Source organism: Ochotona princeps, chromosome 28 (assembly GCF_030435755.1).
Source record: "Ochotona princeps isolate mOchPri1 chromosome 28, mOchPri1.hap1, whole genome shotgun sequence".
NCBI lineage: Eukaryota > Metazoa > Chordata > Mammalia > Lagomorpha > Ochotonidae > Ochotona > Ochotona princeps.
In genome coordinates this window covers 10,457,061-10,476,534 of record NC_080859.1, presented here as the reverse complement: position 1 = coordinate 10,476,534, position 19,474 = coordinate 10,457,061, and the positions used below count along the sequence as shown (strand labels likewise).

At 40.4% G+C, this 19,474-nt stretch overlaps 1 protein-coding gene across 3 annotated transcripts in view; it reads left to right on the top strand.

Annotated features, from left to right (window-relative positions):
• KIAA0825 (KIAA0825 ortholog) overlaps nucleotides 1-19,474 on the top strand; it is a 297,939-nt gene that overhangs the window by 95,641 nt on the left and 182,824 nt on the right. For all 3 annotated transcript variants that reach the window (XM_058656342.1, XM_058656343.1, XM_058656344.1), the window contains exons 12-13: nucleotides 4,908-5,018; nucleotides 15,298-15,437. In XM_058656342.1, coding sequence (XP_058512325.1) covers nucleotides 4,908-5,018; nucleotides 15,298-15,437 — 251 coding nt within the window. The remainder of the gene's footprint in view (nucleotides 1-4,907; nucleotides 5,019-15,297; nucleotides 15,438-19,474) is intronic.

Sequence of the window (19,474 nt, the reverse complement as noted above, 5' to 3'; positions counted from 1 at the left end):
ATGCTAAATTTCCTTTGATGATAAGGACATATTCTAAACTTAGATATTGATGAAGGAAATCAAACAATTGTATGCTCTAAAAGGGCAAATTTTGTGACGTGAATTATATATCTCAATAAAGCCGTTAAAGAATGAATGTGGGTTAAAAATAAATTTTTTTAATGCTAAAAAAAAAAAAGACATTCTGACAAGAATGTCTGGCAGAATGCAAAATACCCCAGAAAGTGAAATTTCGTGTCTTCGCCAGTTTGTTTAGATTCAGGGACTCCCATTGTCCCCCGCTCTGTAGAAGCTATTTTTCTTCATTTATTCATACTTACTTATTTTTCTAGGCACTATGTTTGAGCCCCGAAGCTGTGGCTGACTGTATCCTGCCATACCTTGGGGTCCCATCTCCGCCTCTATCCAAATGTCTTATTCCCAGGAGCCGCTTAGCTTGGTCCACCCGTAACTGCACTTCACAGTCCCTACACCCCAGTTCATCATTTCCACTCAGTAGGATCCCATAATATTGCCTAGTTCTACTTTTTTTTTTTTTTAACACTTTGTGTTTTTATATGGACCTACAATGACCAAGCATTGTGCTGGTTGTTATGTAATCACAGATAATAATTTTCTAATGGCAAAGAGCTGTTTTCATCCCAAGAAATTCAGGTTAGAGAACAGCACAAATGTATTGCATCCTATTTTGCTCCAGGTGTGTTATCTCCATCTCTTTCTCTCATTGACATTTAGAGAATAATTTATAGCCCCATCGTTGACAATAGTTTTTGAAAGCAAGACAGTGACAGAATTCTACCTACAGTAGTTACTTGTCATTCTAGGACCGCGAGAATGACTCACACGTCCTCAGTTATGCTGTCTTCTAGGGCTGTCTTAATAGTTCAAACGAACTCTTCTGAAGCTGTGATATTCTCTTGGCATTTCTTAAAATGATTTTAAAAAAAGATTTATCTATTTTTATATGAAAGGCAGACCCCCACAAAGGGTTACATAGAAAGATCCTCCATCCACTAACTCAAATTCAGTTTGGAAGAGTTACAGAGAGAGGAGGACAGAGAGGAAGTGGAAAAGAGAGACATAGTTCATCTGTCTGCTGCCAGATGCCTACACTGTACATCACTGACCCGGGTGGCAGCCAGGAGTCAGGAGCTTCATCTGGGTCTCCCACGCTGGCAGCAGAGGCCTAGTCACTTCAGCCAGCTTCGACTGCTTTTCCTAGGCCATTAACTAGGAGATGGTTGGAAAGTGAGGTAGCCAGGACACAAAGTGGCTACTTTGCTTGGCATTTTTTTTGAGCCCCTCCAGGGGCCCAGGCTCTGTGTTTGGCACACATAACACAAAGAGACTTACTCCCCAGAGCCTACATACATGAGCCTCTTTAATGCCAAGGGGTGGTTTATTCCAGAAGCTGCACTGTAGGAGAAACCCCGTTCTTCTGGGAGGGCAGCCAAAAGCAGAGTGGTCCAAGAGAAGCATACACCCTGCTAAGTCTTTTCAGCTTTTCAGTCAGGCCCACTTGACGCAACTCTGGGTTCATTTCCTTCCAGCAGCTGGCTACTTGAGGAGCCAGCCGGTCAGTTTTGTTCCGAAAAGAAGGACAGAAGGCAGCTCAAGTGCTGACCAACAGAAAAGAAAGAGAAGGAGTCTGGAACTGGGTGCTGAAGCCGTGGTGTGAGCCTCCTCTTCCCACGCTGTCACCAGGCAGCGGTTTGTTTGTGAGAGGGAAAGGGGCTAAGGCTTGAACCTTTTTCAGATTGCCCATTTTTGCCCTCAAAGAAAAAGCCATATTGCAGTATAACTTGGGCATGTGATTAAATGTATTACCGCTTTAATCTGTGAACATTTATTAATTTTCTAGGGTGCCTTTAAGTTTTACTGCCCCCTCCATATTTTATGTCTCATGGAAAAATATAATGCTATGATGCTTACTAGTGTATTTTACTCTCCACTATGAATTATTTAGAGCATCCTCTCTTTTTAGCTGTATACCAAAACATCATTAGAGGTTATCTAATAGCTAGCTCATAATTTCATTCCCCCATTGAGGCTTGTGGACCAATTTTCACCCTGTTATACTCTCCAGAATAATGAAACTAATTTGGGATCTTGCTGTGGAATTAAATGCTCATATAGATCCCATCTCCTCTGAGACCATTAACATCTGCCATTCCTCTCTTCCAGCCAAATAGCCTTCCTCTTAGCAGTCCAGCTGGGAAGCGATCATCAGTGGAGTGGAGGAGTTTGGGTTACTGGCAGAAATGTTCTAGTAAATACTATATTGCCAATGGATTTGCACTCAAAAATATTTTCACACTGAATGACCATCCTAGTATTACTAGAGCCTTCATAACTTTTTTTTCCCCAGTTTTGAGCATAAACCTGTATCCAGGCAGCCACTCAGGGAATTTCATGTCATTTTTGGCACAGCCATAGATAGTCTTAAGAACTGTTTGCACCTGTTATCACATTGATGCCTGTCTTTTGTTGAGCCCTTATCCTATATGAGACACTTGGTAAACCCTGTAGATGCATTGTCTCACATTATCCGCACACTGATTCTGCAAGATAATTGTTGTTGTTAATCTGCATTTTACAAATGTTCTAGAAAGCTGGGGCTAAGTAAATTGCCAAGTGACATTACGCATCTAATAAAAAGCACACCCAGGATAGAATGACATATCCAGGCTCCTGCAGGGGCCTACACAGTGCCTCTGAATAACTTTTAGTGACCTGACCCTTGGGATTTGGAAACATAAATGTATTAGTGGTACAGTTATTCTGTAGGGTAACACAAAACAAGGTAAGAGAGTAGAAAAATAGTGAGAGCAGTCGATGGAGCTGGCTGAACTTGACAAAATGGGCATTCCAAGGCAGATATTAAGTTTGAGAGAAATGAGGCAGGCCCACGTATAACTGGACATATGGAGATTTATGCAGAACTTTGTGACACAGTCTAGGATTGGGCTGTAGCACTTCCTGTCTTTGTGCACATCTTCCAGTCTTTCCTGCCTTTTCTTCCAACCCTGGATCTCTTCTGCCATCCTTTACTGCCAGCCTGTCCCTTCCTTTGAGTCCATGTTCCTCTCTAGACCCCTTGCTGTTTCTCTCCTGCCTCGCCATACCAGCGTGCTCCTCTTCCTAGTTCTGCTTGCTGTTGCGTGCTCCTCCACTGCACCCTCTCTTTGCCTTTCTATACACACTTCAGTCCATCCCTGTGAGTAGCAGGGACCGAATCATTTGCACCATCAATAGCTGACTCCTAGGGTACACATTAGCAGAAGCTGGAATGGGAAAGCAAGTACTGGGAATCAAACCCAGCTCTCCAATATGGGATACAAGCACCCCGAGGGATGTCTTAATCACTGCACTATACACCTGCTTCCCTTAACTTCCCCTTTCTGTGTATTTCTTTACTATCTCCAACTCTGTGTCGTTAGGAAATAGATAATGCCACTACTATTATTGTAACTTTTTTCCTACTTCCTATCTGCTGTGTTTCTTACCTTGATTGAGGCTCTTAACCTCTACTGATTGGTCTCCTGCACTATCGTCATTATTACATTTCCAGGCATGGTCGTCTCTAGTTTACTTGTTTCACTGCTGTTAAAGTGATTTCTCTCACAGGCAAAACTGCTAGTGTCAGTTTCGTACTATAAACCCTTCAGTGATTCTTCATTGCTTGGACAAAGTTCACACTCTTTAGAAAAACATATCCTAACCCCTAACCTGACTTCTTAAGAGTTACTCCTCTTGCTCACAAAGTGGAAGGCTTGGGATGAAAATGGAAGCTTATTTAACAACTTTACTGTGATCAAAAATTTAATGGAAATATGGTTTTTCAAGGAAAATATGACATATTAAAAGTAAAGAAAAAACTTCCACGTATATATACTTAGAAGATTTAGAAGTCAGTCAGACAACCAGGGAGGAGAAGAGGCAAATTTGGACAATGCCAAAATACAGAAAGCAAGAAGTGGGGTGAAAGGACAGGGATGGGTTTTCAAAGTGGGATTCGATTCTGCCTAACAATTAGTACGAAACCACTCTATTGCTCCTGTGTTATATGTAAAGAGAGATGGTAACACTTCAATTTCCATTTCCAAAGTATTCCTAGTCCTCATTCATAATCCTGTGTATTCAAATATATATTAACCTGTATCAGAATTTTATGCAACAAGTCCTCATGTCAAGACTTACACCTAAATTGGAGCCAACCTAAAAAAAATAAGTCATAGTCATTTGCAAAAGATGATTGTAGAATGGATATCCTAGCTGAATTTTTCTAATTTTAAAATTACACTCATGCATCTTGCAATTAAATTTTTGTTTCCAACTCCTCTCTAGACCCTTGTAACCATATATTAATTGTAAATTTGCATTAGCTATTCAGTTATTTATAAACAACTTCAGAGATGAAAAAGACTTTTATGCTAATATTTTATGTTAATTAAGCAAATATGGCAAGACATTGGCATTTATTAGATCCAGGTTGAAGAGGATCCATTGGTTTGCAATAATACAACTTCTTATAAGAAACATAAGTGCCATCCATTGCACTATTCTTTATGCATTTATTTGTGACAAATTTCATGATGCATGGATTCTTTTTAAATTAAATGTTAATGCTATTGTTTCACATTCCCCAAGTATATAGATTGTTAGATGATAGTTCATGAAGTTCCCCAGTCCCAAGCCATGTTGCTCATGGCTTTCCAGACTTTCCCATTGGATCCCTGAGTCATGTGGTTACACAGATCCCAAGCACACGGAGTGCTTTATGTCCATCTTGGCACAATATCATTTTGTGTTAACATCATTAACTAATGCTGAGTAAAAATTACATTGTGTTTCAATCATCTTTGTACTTTCTGTTTGCTCTGAAATAATTGTTTGTGTCTCCTTAGGACGTTTCGGGATGGCATGGATGAGTCGGCTTCTGATTCCTTAAACTCATTTTTTAACCAACCATTACATTGGGTTTCTTGCCTTTCACACTTCTACCCTTCTTTACTCAGGTGAGTTCCTTCCTAATGCTGTACTGTCTGATATCCTGTACAGTGTAATAGAAACTTTTACTCGTTGATACAAATGCATGTAGGAACTTAACAGCTTTTTACCATCAGGCAGTCAGAAACCATGGTTATCTCTCATTTTCTAGCTTAGGATCTCAAGGGCCCATAAGTATTTCGCTGACTCACAGGTTTAATGACAGAATGGAAAATGAAATTCTTTTTCCTCTTTTTAAGCTAATTGTTTAGCAGGTTTTTTGTTTTGTTTTGTTTTGTTTTTTTAAAGATTTATTTATTTTTATTGGAAAGGCGGATATACATAGAGGAGGAGAGACAGAGAGGAAGATCTTCCATCCGATGATTCACTCCCCAAGTGAGCCGCAATGGCCGGTGCTGTGCCGATCCGAAGCCAGGAACCTGGAACCTCCTCCAGGTCTCCCACACGGGTGCAGGAACCCAAGGCTTTGGGCCGTCCTCGACTGATTTCCAGGCCACAAGCAGGGAGCTGGATGGGAAGTGGAGCTGCCGGGATTAGAACCGGCGCCCATATGGGATCCCAGTGCATTCAAGGCGAGGACTTTAGCCGCTAGGCCACGCCGCCGGGCCCAGCAGGTTTTTTCTTTAAAGATTTATTTATCTTTACTGCAAAGTCAGATATATATAGAGAAGAGACAGAGAGGAAGATCTTCCATCTGGTGATTTACCCCCAAGTGACTTGCTCTGTGTCGCATTTTGAGAATTCTCCCACATGGTTACAGAGTCCCAAGGCTTTGGGCCATCATTGACTGATTTCCCAGGCCAGAAGCAGGGACCTGGATGGGAAAAGGTGCCGCCAGGATTAGAACCGGCGTCTATACGGGATCCCGGGTTCAAGGTGAGGACCTTAGCCGCGAGGCCACAGCACTGGGCCCTAATTGCTTAACAGTTAAAAAAAAATGCTTCGTTCTTGGGCCCAGGCCATGGGACCCTGTATGCACACAGGAGACCTGAAAGAGGCTGCAGGTTCCAGGCTCCTGGCTTTGGATTGGCACAGCTTGGCCTGTTACGGACACTTGGGGAGTGAATCAGCGAATGGAAGATCTTCCTTTCTGTCTCTCCTTTCTGTATAGCTGACTTTCCAATAAAAATAAACAGCTCTTTTTTTAAAAAAAAATCCTCTTTCTTTATTTATGACCAAATATTTTGCCTTTTCTCTAGCTAATTATTAAATATAAATGACAAATCTGGGTTGTGTATGGAACTAACTCAGCCTGAGAAAGAAGGAGAGAGAAGAGTGGCTTGTGTGATTGTGATTCAGAGCTATCATTTTCATTTACGTCTCTTTAAAGAAGAAAATTATTTAAATTATGAAATCAAATTCTAGAGTTATCAGATGACATTTGTAGTATTATGCAGAATGTCAGTTTGATTCATCATGAAATATATCATTGTAAAATACTCTTCTTTGATATCTGAAAATTGTATATGAAGCACAGCTGTAGGAAATAATGTTGCCTCTCAGAAACACACTATCAGTGATTTCACCATCTAAGTTAACCAATTTTCTCTCTCGAGGAACAAGAGTTTCACCCATAAGTAGAATTTGTGAAAATCATATACCCCTCAAACCTGTGCTTATACAACAGACATCTACGGCTTGCCTCCTGTGCGGTGGTCTCTGTTTTAGTGGTCCTGGAGAATCCTGCACCCAGCCTTCATCATAGCGTTTTCACAGAGATACCTCGTGTTGTATTTTGTTTCATTGCAGTTCAGATTCTGTGTTTCCACACACTGGACTTTCATGGCAATGCTGCATTGAAAAGGTGCCATTTGCCAAGAACATGTGCTTGCTCTGTGTCTCTGTGTCACAATAGTTTGTTTCTTCTGTCTGTCATGGTGCTCTGTAATCCCTAATCTTTCATGTGTTACCACTGTGCAAAACTACTACAAGCAATTACACACCAGCAAACCAGAAGACTTCAAGAAATGAGAAGATTCCCAGACACATTTCATCTACCAAAACTGAGTCATGATGTAACAGAAAATCTAAATAAACCTGTAAGTGAGATGCAGGTTGAATCAGTAATCAAATCTCTTCCAACAAAGAAAAGCCTGGGACCAATTGGCTTCATTGCTGAATTCTACTAAACACTGCAAGAAGAGCTGACCCCAATTCCCCACAATCAATTCAAAGCAATAGAAAGGGAGGAATTATCCCAAACTCTTTCTATGAAACCAACTTCATCTTAATACCAAAAGCAGAGGCACAACAGAGAAAGATAACTACATATCCATATCCCTGATGAACATAGACACAAAAATAAATAATAAAAGAAATTCTTTAACAACAGAATTCAACAATACATCAGATAGATCATTCTCCTGGACCAAGTGGGATTTATCCCTGACATTCAGGGATGGTTTAATATATATAAAACAATAAATGTGATACACCATATCAACAAATTGAAGAATAAAAATCACATAATCATCTCAATAGATGCAGAGAAGGCATTTGATAAAAATCTAACACCACTTTATGCTAAAAATCCTAAGCAAGATTGGGAAAAAAGGAACATCGTATAACACAACAAAAACAATATGCAAAAAAACCCAATGCCAGCATCATACTGAATGGGAAAAGATTAGGAGCTTTCCGACTGAGATCTGGAACTAGACAAGGATGTCTGCTATCACCACAATTATTCAACAAAGTAGTAGAAGTTCTTTCTAGAGCTATTAGGCAAGAAAAAGAGTTACATAAATTACGTAAAGAAAAGTACATAAATAGATAAACACATAATTTTTCAGATTTGGTGCAGCGATGCATCAGGATAATACTCTGCTCTGTGGTGCCAACATCCCATATAGTTGCTGGCTCATATCCCAGCTGTGCACTTCCCATATAGCTCCCTGCTTATGCCCTGGGAAAGCAGCAGAGGATGATTCAAGTCCGTGGCCCCTGCACCCACATGGGAGACCTAGAAGAGGCTCTTGATTTCCAGCTTCCATCAACTCAGCTCTGGCCTTTGTGGCCATTTGGGAAGTAAACCAGTGGCTGGTAGACCTTTTCTATGTCTCTTCTCTCAGAATAAAATAAAATTTGAATAAAAATAAATACACCTTAAAAAAACAGTTTTTCATGTTCTCCCAGAACTGAACAAAAAAAATATTAGGAGAGTTTTTGTTAGGGAGAATTAACATATCTGTAAAACAGTAAGCAAAATATAATGGATATAATGGATTCATTGTAGTTAGCATTGGTTTAGGCATTAGTTTTATAATCGATTAAAAATTTGCAGACTGTATTAATCTCAACACTGACAAAATGTGACCCTTGCATGTAAATGTTCAAGAAAGGATGCAATCTTGATCCATTATAGCATGTTTTACTTAGTGCTTTAAAAATGTTTGAAAGGGGCCCGGCGGCGTGGCCTAGCGGCTAGAGTCCTCGCCTTGGGAGCCCCGGGATCCCATATGGGCGCCGGTTCTGGTCCCGGCAGCTCCACTTCCCATCCAGCTCCCTGCTTGTGGCCTGGAAGGCAGTTGAGGACGGCCCAATGCGTTGGGACACTGCACCCACGTGGGAGACCTGGAAGAGGTTCCAGGTTCCCGGCTTCGGATCGGCGCGCGCCGGCCCGTTGCGGCTCACTTGGGGAGTGAATCATCGGACGGAGGATCTTCCTCTCTGTCTCTCCTCCTCTGTGTATATCTGGCTGTAATAAAATGAATAAATCTTTAAAAAAAAAATGTTTGAAAGAAAGACAGATAGACCAAGCTCCCATCTGTTGGTTTGCTCCCCAAAGGCCTTCAACAGCTAACACTGAATGAACCAAGGCAAAGATAGGATCAAGAACTCAATCCAGGTGCCCCACATGGGTGGCAGAATTCAAACTACTTGAGCCATCTCCACTGCCGCCCAGGGTCTCTGTTGGCAGGAAGCTGACATCAGGAGCTGGATCTGGGATTCCAACCCAATGCTCTGGTGTAGGATGTGGGCATCCTAACTGGCATCTGAAGTGATGCCAACTAAAGCCTATCCTTAGCTATCTTAACATTTGTATCTCTGCTTTTTTGTTAAAGTTCATTATTCACATCAGATAAATAAGAATTTTGAAAAGGAGCCAGCAAGAAAAAAAAATAGAAGAGCATTTTCATGTTGGACAGACACAGTTTGTGCACATGTTCGTTTTTGCGATCTTGAGAGGTTCAGAAGTATGTGAACTTCAGTTTGTGGTGAGCAAGGTGAGGTGTACATACAATCCATTCCTTTTGATCTACTTGAAAACAGCTTGCTTGACCACTCTACCTCCTCTCTCTGTAAGCCTCTTCCTCGGTTAACTTGTGAGGTAACACTCAGGGGACAGCCATGAGGATTAATGAGCAGAAGTGCCTCCCTGGCCTTCATCACATCAGTAATTCCCAACAATCATTCAGAACTGCCATGTTGGTGAAGAGGCAGGTGTTGCAGAAAGTGGGCAGATTTTATCAATTATCTAAACATGGTAAAAGGCCTACGCTAAGTGTGATAAAAAAGAAGGAATAGAATTGCTTTCTCACTTATCGAAAGCGTGAGGCTAAGGAGAGACCTTTCTTGAAATCGCTGCTACAGGATGTTATCTGGTAAATAGAGACTGATAATGGTCAGTGATTCTAGAGAAAACTTCAGCTTTTCCAAAGGGTGGCTGAGTGACTCTCGGGTATGCAGCATTTCAGTGAGTCAGAACTACATAAACGCCTCAGTAAGAGACCAAAGTGGTGGTGAAGGCTAATATTACTTCAAGAATTGAAATTAAATTCTTGAATTGTTTTAGAAATGAAATATGTTGATATGTATGATATTAAAGTGTAGATATGAGGCCATGAAATGTGGGTGCTCATGTCTTTGGCTGATTTTTAGACAATGGAATCATCCAAAATGAAAGAGTTCATTTGCCACAATGAGAAAATAAGCGCAAGTCCTTAATTGTCAGCCGAATGCTTACCCTGTAAGCCGTATCCCAGGGAGTGTAGATACAAGCAACCTTGAACAAATGAGACCATTTAAGAACATCAATCTGCCTTAGTGGACAGATGCTAAAGCATCAAGGCTGATTTCTGCTTATTGAATTATGTTAATTATAAATGCCATGACAAAGTATCCCCGTTAAATAGTTGAAATATATGCAAACAGATTTAGTGATGTAACTACACATTATTTACACGTTTGGCTAAAATGATAAAAGATCTTTGCATCTATTTCCACTCATTTTTTTCCAGTCCTGAGATTATCTCCATAGAGAAAGATAACAAAATTCCTTTTAACAATTGCTTTACCTGTTTTCCTGGATAAGTTTTGAACGATGAATGATGGATGGCCAAAGGTAGGCAGTAATATTGAGACTTGTTTCTCACTCCCACCCACGCACCATTATGGCATTTCCTCTCATCTTTTTAGGTATGTCCTTTCTTTTGTTCTCTGAATCATGCAATTTTTGCCCTGTAATTCATGCAAGAAATCATGTAGTTGCAATCAGTCCTAACATGCCTGCTATAACTTTACAATTAGTGAAATCACCTTCTGTCATGGGAACCAAGTCCTGTAGGGAGCCATGGGGATAGAAAATACAAATTTCGAAGAAGATTCTTGGGCGTTTTTTCCTCCTTCTCCTTTCATCCATTTGTTCCTAAACCCATGCAGTTGGGGTCACTGTACCATGCAGTAACTGTAAGCAATTAGAAATGATTAAATCTTGAAAGTCAGGGCCCTAATAGAGCTGAGCATCATCCCTAAACTGTGCATTCCAGTCACATTCCCATATTGTATTGTTCTGGCAACTTCTATGGGACATGCATATGATAGATCAGAGTCCCAAGGTCCCGTGGCCGAGCAATAAGACTGTTCAGATGTCAGCCTGAGTCTACAGCAGAGCATTTTCTTTGACTGGACTTTACTTCATTAAGTTCAAGTTGGAATACACGCCCTGATGCAGCTGTGGTTTAACTTTTTGCTGCAATATGGACACATACCAAAACATTTACAACAATCCTAAGTGATCTACTTGGCAGATTTGCACAAAGTAAACATACAAAAGTAAAGCCAAGATTTTTCACAATGATTGTATAAACATTTGGATAGATTTATAAACCAATACTGATTGAATTTCGTTTTTATTTGCAGTTGAAAAAAATCATTTTTTAGTTTTGATTTATTTCTGTTATTCAAAATCAGACAGAGAGGGACAGAGATCTCACTCCCATTTGCTGGTTCACGCCCTGAAATGCTTGCAGCAGCCAGGACTGGACCAGGCTAAAGCCAATAGGTTGAAATTTGATCGTGGTCTCCCACATCGATGACAGGGACTAAGTTCTTGGGCCATCACTACTGCCTCTGAGGGTTCACATTAGGAAATTGGAATTGGGAGCTGCCACTCAAATCCAGCCACTCCAGTTTGGGCTACAGATGTCCCAAGCAGTCTTAAGTCACCGTTGCAATCAGTATCTGCCCCAGATTAAAAAAAAATTTTGTTTTGGCAATTCATGATACAGAAGCGTAACACTTATTAGAGTAGAAACCTAATACAATCCAGCCTCAACTTCCTCCCAATACAAGATCTGTGAGTTCTACTGGATTCATGGATTTTCTATTCTTTGTATCTTAGTGGAATTCAACATGTACATATTTGATATATATATATATATATAATTTCCCTTTCTGTCATTTTTTGTGAGACTAATCTCACTTTTGCAGCTCCAGCAGCTCAAAAGCTGAAGGAACATATGCTTTACCATATGCTGCACACAGATTCCTCCGTGGATTTCTCCCGCAGAGCTCAGGGATTGAGGAATGTTTGTACTATTTTATTTTTCCTCATCGTGAGTCACTCCACTGTACATTTCAAAATCTGTGATAAGTTGAAAGATCCAAGAATTGAGGTACATTTCAACAAACAGCTTCCCATCTGGGCAAATGAGAGATTTTATTTATAACCAGGTATTCAGACACAGGGGTATGAAATGACATTTGAGTCGTTTTGTTTTATTACATGACTGAGGGGCGGACGGAAACACTAACCACCTTCATTCTCTTCCCCCACAGAGCAGGCAGATTGGGAAAAACCCTCTCAGCCTTAAACTCTTCTGTGGTGCCAAAATCCCCACCACAAGATAACAAGGTCCCTCGGGATCTTGATCTCAAAGACCACCTGTCTTTCTCCAGTCCACTGGATCCTTTAGTTAAATGTGTCCCTTAATTAGTGCTCATTACAAACATAATATGTGGGTAGGAAACATTCAAAAACGCAAGGCAGTTTGAACACATGTCTCACCACCAGCTAGATGCTTTTCACTTTCTGTACCCCAAAAGGGAACTTCTAGAAGTCAGCACCTGGGGTTTAGGGTGGAAGTAGGGATGGCCACTATAAGGCAAGGATCAGCTTCCAGTTTTCAGTCCAGAGGGCTCACCGATGTGTTCTTCGGGCGCCACAATGCTTTGGACCCCGTGCAAATGGCAGGCTACATGGGGGAGGTAATTCAGTGTTTCCCAAAAGCTCAGAGCAGACAGGCTTGATTCCTCCAGCCCTAGAGGTAAGAAACGTCCCCTCTTCCTTCTTCACCAGTTACATGAGCTAATACTCCCCTGATGTATGTAAAAGAACTCCCTCTGTTTTGAGATATGTCATCAGAGATTTGCCTGTAACTCTGAGATGGTTCCGCTTCCAAGCACAAGCTGAAGAATTCTTGTGCCATAAAGTTATGTGATGTTCCACATGCCCATCCAAACCTCGGGAGGTACTTTAAAACTTTTTTTTTTTGTCTTCCAGTCATTCCACTTTTTCTCATAGTAAGTGATTTGCCAAACAATCCGTTTTAATTTTATTTTTATTTGCTTAAGAAATAAAGAGGAAGAGAGTGATAGTTGATAGCTCTTGATCTTGTGATTCACACACCAATGTCTGCCACGGCAAGGGCAGGGCCAAGGAATGCCATCTGGGTCTCCCATTTGGGTGCAGTAGCCCACTACTTGACTTCTGCCTCCCAGATCTGCACTGATGGGAAGCTGGAGTCAGGAACCTGAGCTGGGAGCTGAATACAGACACTCTGGTATGGAATGATGTGGGTATCTCAAACTTGAGGCTAAATCCCCACTCAACATCATCTTTTTTTTTCACCCAAATCTTTACCTATTCTTTTATTAGAAAGAAAACATCAGATGACATTTATAGAGCCTTTAGATGTTCTTGGTTCACTGATATTATCCTTGGTGTATAAAACAAATGCTTTCATCAGGCTTTTATCTGGGTGGAGAGAGAAAAGCTTTAAGGTGATAATAAAGTTCTAAAATGTGTATACTTTTCATAAATGTCTTAATTTAATATGAGGAGGATCACTATCTAGAGCAGTTTGTAATGAAGACTTCATGGAAGAAATAGAATTATTTTCTGTAAATTCAAGGTATACAAAGGTCAATGCATGAAGTGTGTATTCTGGCTGCTGTAACAAATCTGCCATATATGAGTAGCATAAACAAGCATTTACTTGTCATAGTTGTGGATGCAGCAAATCTAAGATGAGACTCACACAAAATCTGGTTCCTCTGAGGGCTTTTCCTCCAGCCAGTTTTTGGGACCTTCATAATGGAAAGAGGGCAAGCTAGCTCTCTGGCCCCTTATAAGGACACAGATTTCATTCTTGAAGAGTCCACATCTCTGGATGCCATCATGTTCAAGTTAAGGTTTCCACCATAAGAATCTGCGGTGAGTAGGAGCACATTCAGTCCTTTACCAAGGCAGCCCAGTTGGCCCTGTAGCTGTACAAAGGAACACGAGTAGGAAAGATGATGGTGGCAGCCGGTGCTGCTCCAGAAAGCACTGCCTACGACAGTCAGTCACAATCTACTGGAGAGGATTTGGTGGAAAATGCACAGGGTGTAGGCAGCTAGCCTGCTTTAAGAGTCCCATGTCCCGTATGGGATGCCCAGAGTTGATTGATTCCCGGCTCCAGCTTTGACCTTAGCTTTCTATCAGTGCAGATCCTAGGAAGCAGCAGCAGTGGCACAAGTAATTGACCTGTCGCACAAATGGAAGATCTTCATGAAGCTCCTGCCGCTTGGCTGCAGCCCTGGCCTGGCCCTAAACATTGGGGGCAACTGGAGAATAAACCAAAACCAGCTCTCTGTGTGTGTGTGCTTAAGCAATCACACTAATTTAGGTACCCATGAGTAGAATTTCTGATGGAATCAAGCACAGAGTTTGCATTTAATAAGTTCTCAGTTCTGATGCTGGTCTGGGGCCCAAGCTCTGGAATCTGCCAGTCCTAACAGCATTGATAAATTATTGATTTACAAGCTCAGGAAGCTTGTGACTATCCATCACTGCTAATGCTATGAATTGTCTGTCTCAGTGATACCATTTGCTTTGTACTTCTTTCCACACTGAAGCCTGTGGCATCCGTTCACACCTCTGAGTCACATCTTTCTTTCCCAAATACCACCCTGTTCCCTCAGTTGTCATGGCTGCTACCCAGTTGGGTTTGACCTCTTGCCTTGTTACTGTTGTAACCTAAATTCCCACATTTTGACCTTTAGCCAACATAAATGTTGAGAGGTGAAGAGTGATACTACCAGGTTTTAATTTCTGTATATGTGGTGATGTGGGGGACCTGATTTTGATTTTCTGTTCACCACTGATGATAACAGGACAAGTAAATGCTTATTTGTTCGGGAATTATTTCTCCTTGATGAGATGATTAGCCAAGTAAGTAGCATTGTGACTGTTGGCAGCAGTTTTGATAATTGCGTGTTGGTTTAAGGCTTTACATGTTAAGTAATTAGATTACATTTGACCCTTGACAGAGCTTTGAATTCCTTTAGTGTTATCAGCAATCATGGTACAGAACAAATTACAAAGTAGCCAAAATCTGCTGGAGAATTCTTTGCATGAGAATGAAGGGAAGTAATAGCACTTAGTAGGAATTCATTATGTATTTGATGGATGAACAAATAAATACATTCAAAATAAATGCATAAATAATTTCTCCTTTCTCCATGAAACAAAAACAGACACAGTTCCATGAAATATAGGCATGGTTATTTTGTATCCGCTTTAAATTTGGCAGGCTCCCAAATGTTAATTTGCTTTTAGCTAGTTGAGATTAAATGTAATTCCTTCCCTGAGCAACCCTAAAGTAAGCAAGCATGAAAGCATTTTCAGAGTAATCTGGGAGGAATTGACATTTAAAGGAGTTAGCATTACATCTGTACTTTAAGGCTATTAATTTCCTAGATAAATTAACTTCATTACCCCATCTTTATCTTGCATTTTGAAAGGACTCCATCAGCTGGAGGCCTGAAAACCGAGGGTCAATTGAAACTGCTCTTATCCCAGCCAGGCTGTAATTGGAACCTGCTCCTGGAAACGCTGCTGCATTGTGATGGTCTCTTACCCAGGATCCTGCTCAAGGGCTCAAGTGAGTATCGGTATTTATCATAATGTCCTCAGAAAACCCTGTGCGCTCAAGGTGAATGAAGATGTTTTTCCTAATCAAGTTATCAGCAGAAAGATGTAAACCAATTAATAGTCTAAGGTTTCACAACAGTCGTGATGTTGATTAGCTTGACTAACCTATTTAAAATAATGTTTTCAAAGATTTTGAATAAGGGAAAATCATACATATATATGTGTATGTGTGAGCATATATATATATATATAATCTACAGTAAATGGGCTATGCATATTATGGATATGTAGATGTATGAAATCTCAAAGGAAGAGACTAATTCATTCCCCAAATGCCTGCAGTTTCTGGAGCTGGGCCGTGGGCAGCTAGGAATTCAATCCAAGTTTTCTAGTCAGTGGGAACTCAATTCAGGTCTCCCATGCAATGACCAGGGCTGTGCTAGGAAGTTAGGAACTTAATCCACGAACCCAACAATATATACTGCCTTAGTAGGGAGCTGGAATCAGCAGTGGAACTGGAACTCTAACCCATGAACTCTAATATCAGATACGGACATCCCAGGGCCTTCTTAAACTGTACCAAAGACTTGCTTCTGAAAAACAGTATCTTTGTATGACATTATTCTAGCGGCATTACAATTTGCTAGAAATGTATCAGTAAGAAAATTTTAGGAACACTGTGATATTTCTAGAGAACAAGTCTGAATCTCTCTCTCACACACACTTTACATAAGATCAGTCCTAGACGTTTTTAGCATATCGTGAAAATTGCTTATCTAGCTAAGAAATAAGCAAACTGTGGCTTGCAGTCACATCCATTGGGGCATAGAGAAATACTGGGAAAATTACAAATGAAGATTGAGAAGCAATAGAATACCACTTTTCTCTTAACTATACTTTCTGTTTTTCCCTATACAGGCTACTTTGCAAAAAAGTTAATCATGTTATACTAATGTGATCTCATAGCCTATCACTCTCCTCCTCCTTCTAAGAAAAAACTTTTAACCATTTTCACATATCTCTACATTTTTGCTATTGTACACCACATATAAATACAGGTTAATCTCATCAGTCGCTAGTTTCAGTGTAGGTTTTTGAACCAAGATCTTTTTTTTTCTCTAGATTCATAACACTTTGAGGACCAAATCCAAGTCTTTTAGCTTTTAGATATGATCCCAGACTTTTGTGACCTTTTTTTCCCACTATTCCCTTGTACACATCTTCCTCCTCCTTCGAAATCCCACTTAACAGTCCTCAACGTCTCACATATGTGTTCCCTCCACACCATGGCCCGTGCATTTGTCATATTTGAGATTATTCAGTCTAATAGTATCTGTTGATGTTGTATATCTTTTTTTATTTTATGAAGATTTACTTACTACTTCAAAAGGCAGAATTACAGAGAGGTGCCTCATCAGGTGGTTCACTCCCCAAATAACCACAACAGCCTAAGCTGGACCAAACCCAAGACAGGAATCCGGAACTCTCTCCAGGTCTCCCACTTAGTTGGAAGGGTGAGAATCACTTGGGCCATCTTCTGCTGCTTTCCAAGACATATTATCAGGGAGCTGAGTTGGAAGTGGAGCAGCCCGGTCTCCAGCTGGTGCTCCCATGGGATGCGAGAAGCGTAGACCTCTTGACCAGGACACTACAGCACTAGATGCTATGCTCAGTGTTTCAGATCTTTGCACACTCTCATGCACACCGATTTCTTCCTCCCTGGAACTTCATAACCTCTAGTATCTATTCACGCTTAGCAACATGGGTGCTTCAAACAGTTTGAGGAAAAAAGAATTACAAGTTTACTTTGGTGCAAAAGCCTATGCGATGCTCTTTCATAATATGTGTTTTCCATAAAGTTTTTGAAGATCCATAGTGTGCCTGATTTCAAACTATCTTGCTCCAAAGTAAACTTGTGTTTAAATTCCTAGGCCATGAACTTTTGGAAATGTCTTGTTATTATATTTGTATGTGAATGGGAAAAATGTCACCAGGTTCTACCAGCCTGTTGGCATGAAAATGAAATCCATGGCCCTCCCTTGTACAGACCCCGCTAGTACTGCTGATAATTTGTGATTATCAGAACTAGCCCCTCCCCCCCCATGTTCTTCTCACCCATCCACCTTGACATTTGCTTCCTAAAAACCGCTTGGAAGAGGTACCTCTTGTCAGAATATTTTTTTTTCTCCATTGCAGCTCTCAAAAAAATCACAAAACTGTATGATGCCAGAGGTTTCCAGGATTCCTGGAGCTCACGGTGTTTCATGCAGAGGTGCAGGCATGACCCCCTCGTCTGAGCCCTAAATGTGATTCTATTCCTGACGTCCTAAGCAGCACTGGTCCAGCCACACATTTCACAAAGTCCACCTGAAATCAATCTCTTTTGGCTTCAGGCTGTCATTGCCTCTCCTTGGGATAAACTAACAAAAGCAACATTTCTGTTTACTTATTAGGTATCAGGTGCTGGGCTAAGCATGTCACGTTTATTGGCTAATTTGATTTTTTGGATAACTTTACAAAATATGCTATTTCTCTCCTCAAGTTGAAAGGAATGTTGGGGCAAAAACAAATATTGCTTACCCAGATATACACAAAGCTGAGGAAGAGGGGCTGGGAGGGAGGGGTAGGCCTTGCTCAGTTCTGAACCCAGCCAGAGCTTTCTGTCCCTGCCCCTCTGTTGCAAACACTCAAGCGAGTGAAATCTCGGAGTGGAATGTGCATGTCCTAAAGACAGGTTATCTGCCAAGTCTCGGATTGGATTAACCTTGATGCACATGAATTTTAAACTTGCCTTCCCAGCCATGTCATCAGGGCCCTTCTGTAGATTGTCAAATTCCTCTACTCAAGCAAGCACACTTCCTTTTACACACAGCCCAGTAAGCAATACTTAGCCAATAGTGGTCACTTAGAATTTAAAACACAGAGCTTCCTTTATGCTCCATAATCTTTCAGATAAGGTGGTTACATGACCTGGATGGTATCTGATACCACTGGGAGACATTCTCTGATAAAAATCATTGAAATTCTATTGTTCTATTGGTTGAATTTTGTAGAACACTCCGGAAAATCAATTAAGATCAAATCTTTTTACTACACTGATACAGCCACTAAGTACAGGATGAATAAGTGTACTGAATGTATTTAACCATGTTTTCTTATAAATGTATCCTGTATTTACTTACCAAAAATATTACATCTACCTTGGAATGTGGATAATGTGTTGTTTTATATAAAAGACTTATAGTTACCAAAGGTGCTGTAAATGTATGTTTCATCATGATTTTTTGAAAAAATTCATTTGTTTTTATTGGAAAAGCAGATCAGATTTACAAAGAGGGGCAGCTAAAGAGAGAAAGATCTTCCTTCCTCTGACTCACTACTCAAGTGACCACAATAGCTGAAGCTGATTCAATCTAAAGTTAGGAGCCTAGGGTTTCTGCCGGGTCTCTCACACAGGTGCAGGCTCCCAAAGCTTTGGGCAGTCCTTGACTGCCGTGATTCTTAAGAACATTGGCCGAAGCTACTCAAGCACTCACCACCTGTTGGATTGTGTGGCTGTTCTGGCATGATGTTGCACTGAATTTTACTAGTTACTTAAACTACTGTAAAGATGAGCTGACAGAATTTGCTAACCAACTAATTGACCCATTTACTAAGCTTCAATAGAACTCTTATCATTTTCAGGTTAAAAATACTTATGCTTATATTAAGTATATTGAGGTAGATATTATTAAGCCTATCAAAACTATAGTATTTTTGTGTATATTTTAATTGGATTAAAATTTTACAGTATTTCTGAATTCTGAGGTCTGAATACACTACTGAATTCTGTTAAGTATACTTTTTCTTCATGAACAGCTGTGTAATTACTACGAAGATGAAAACTATCTCACAGCGATAGTGGTACCTGGAAACCTGCAGCTTTTGTTTTTGATTTGAGAAAGTTACTTCTCAGAATTTCTATTTGTTTTTCTTTTGTTTACAGATGTATTTTTTATTTATTTGAAATGCACAGTGCAAGAGAGAAAGAAGAGATTTATCTACTGG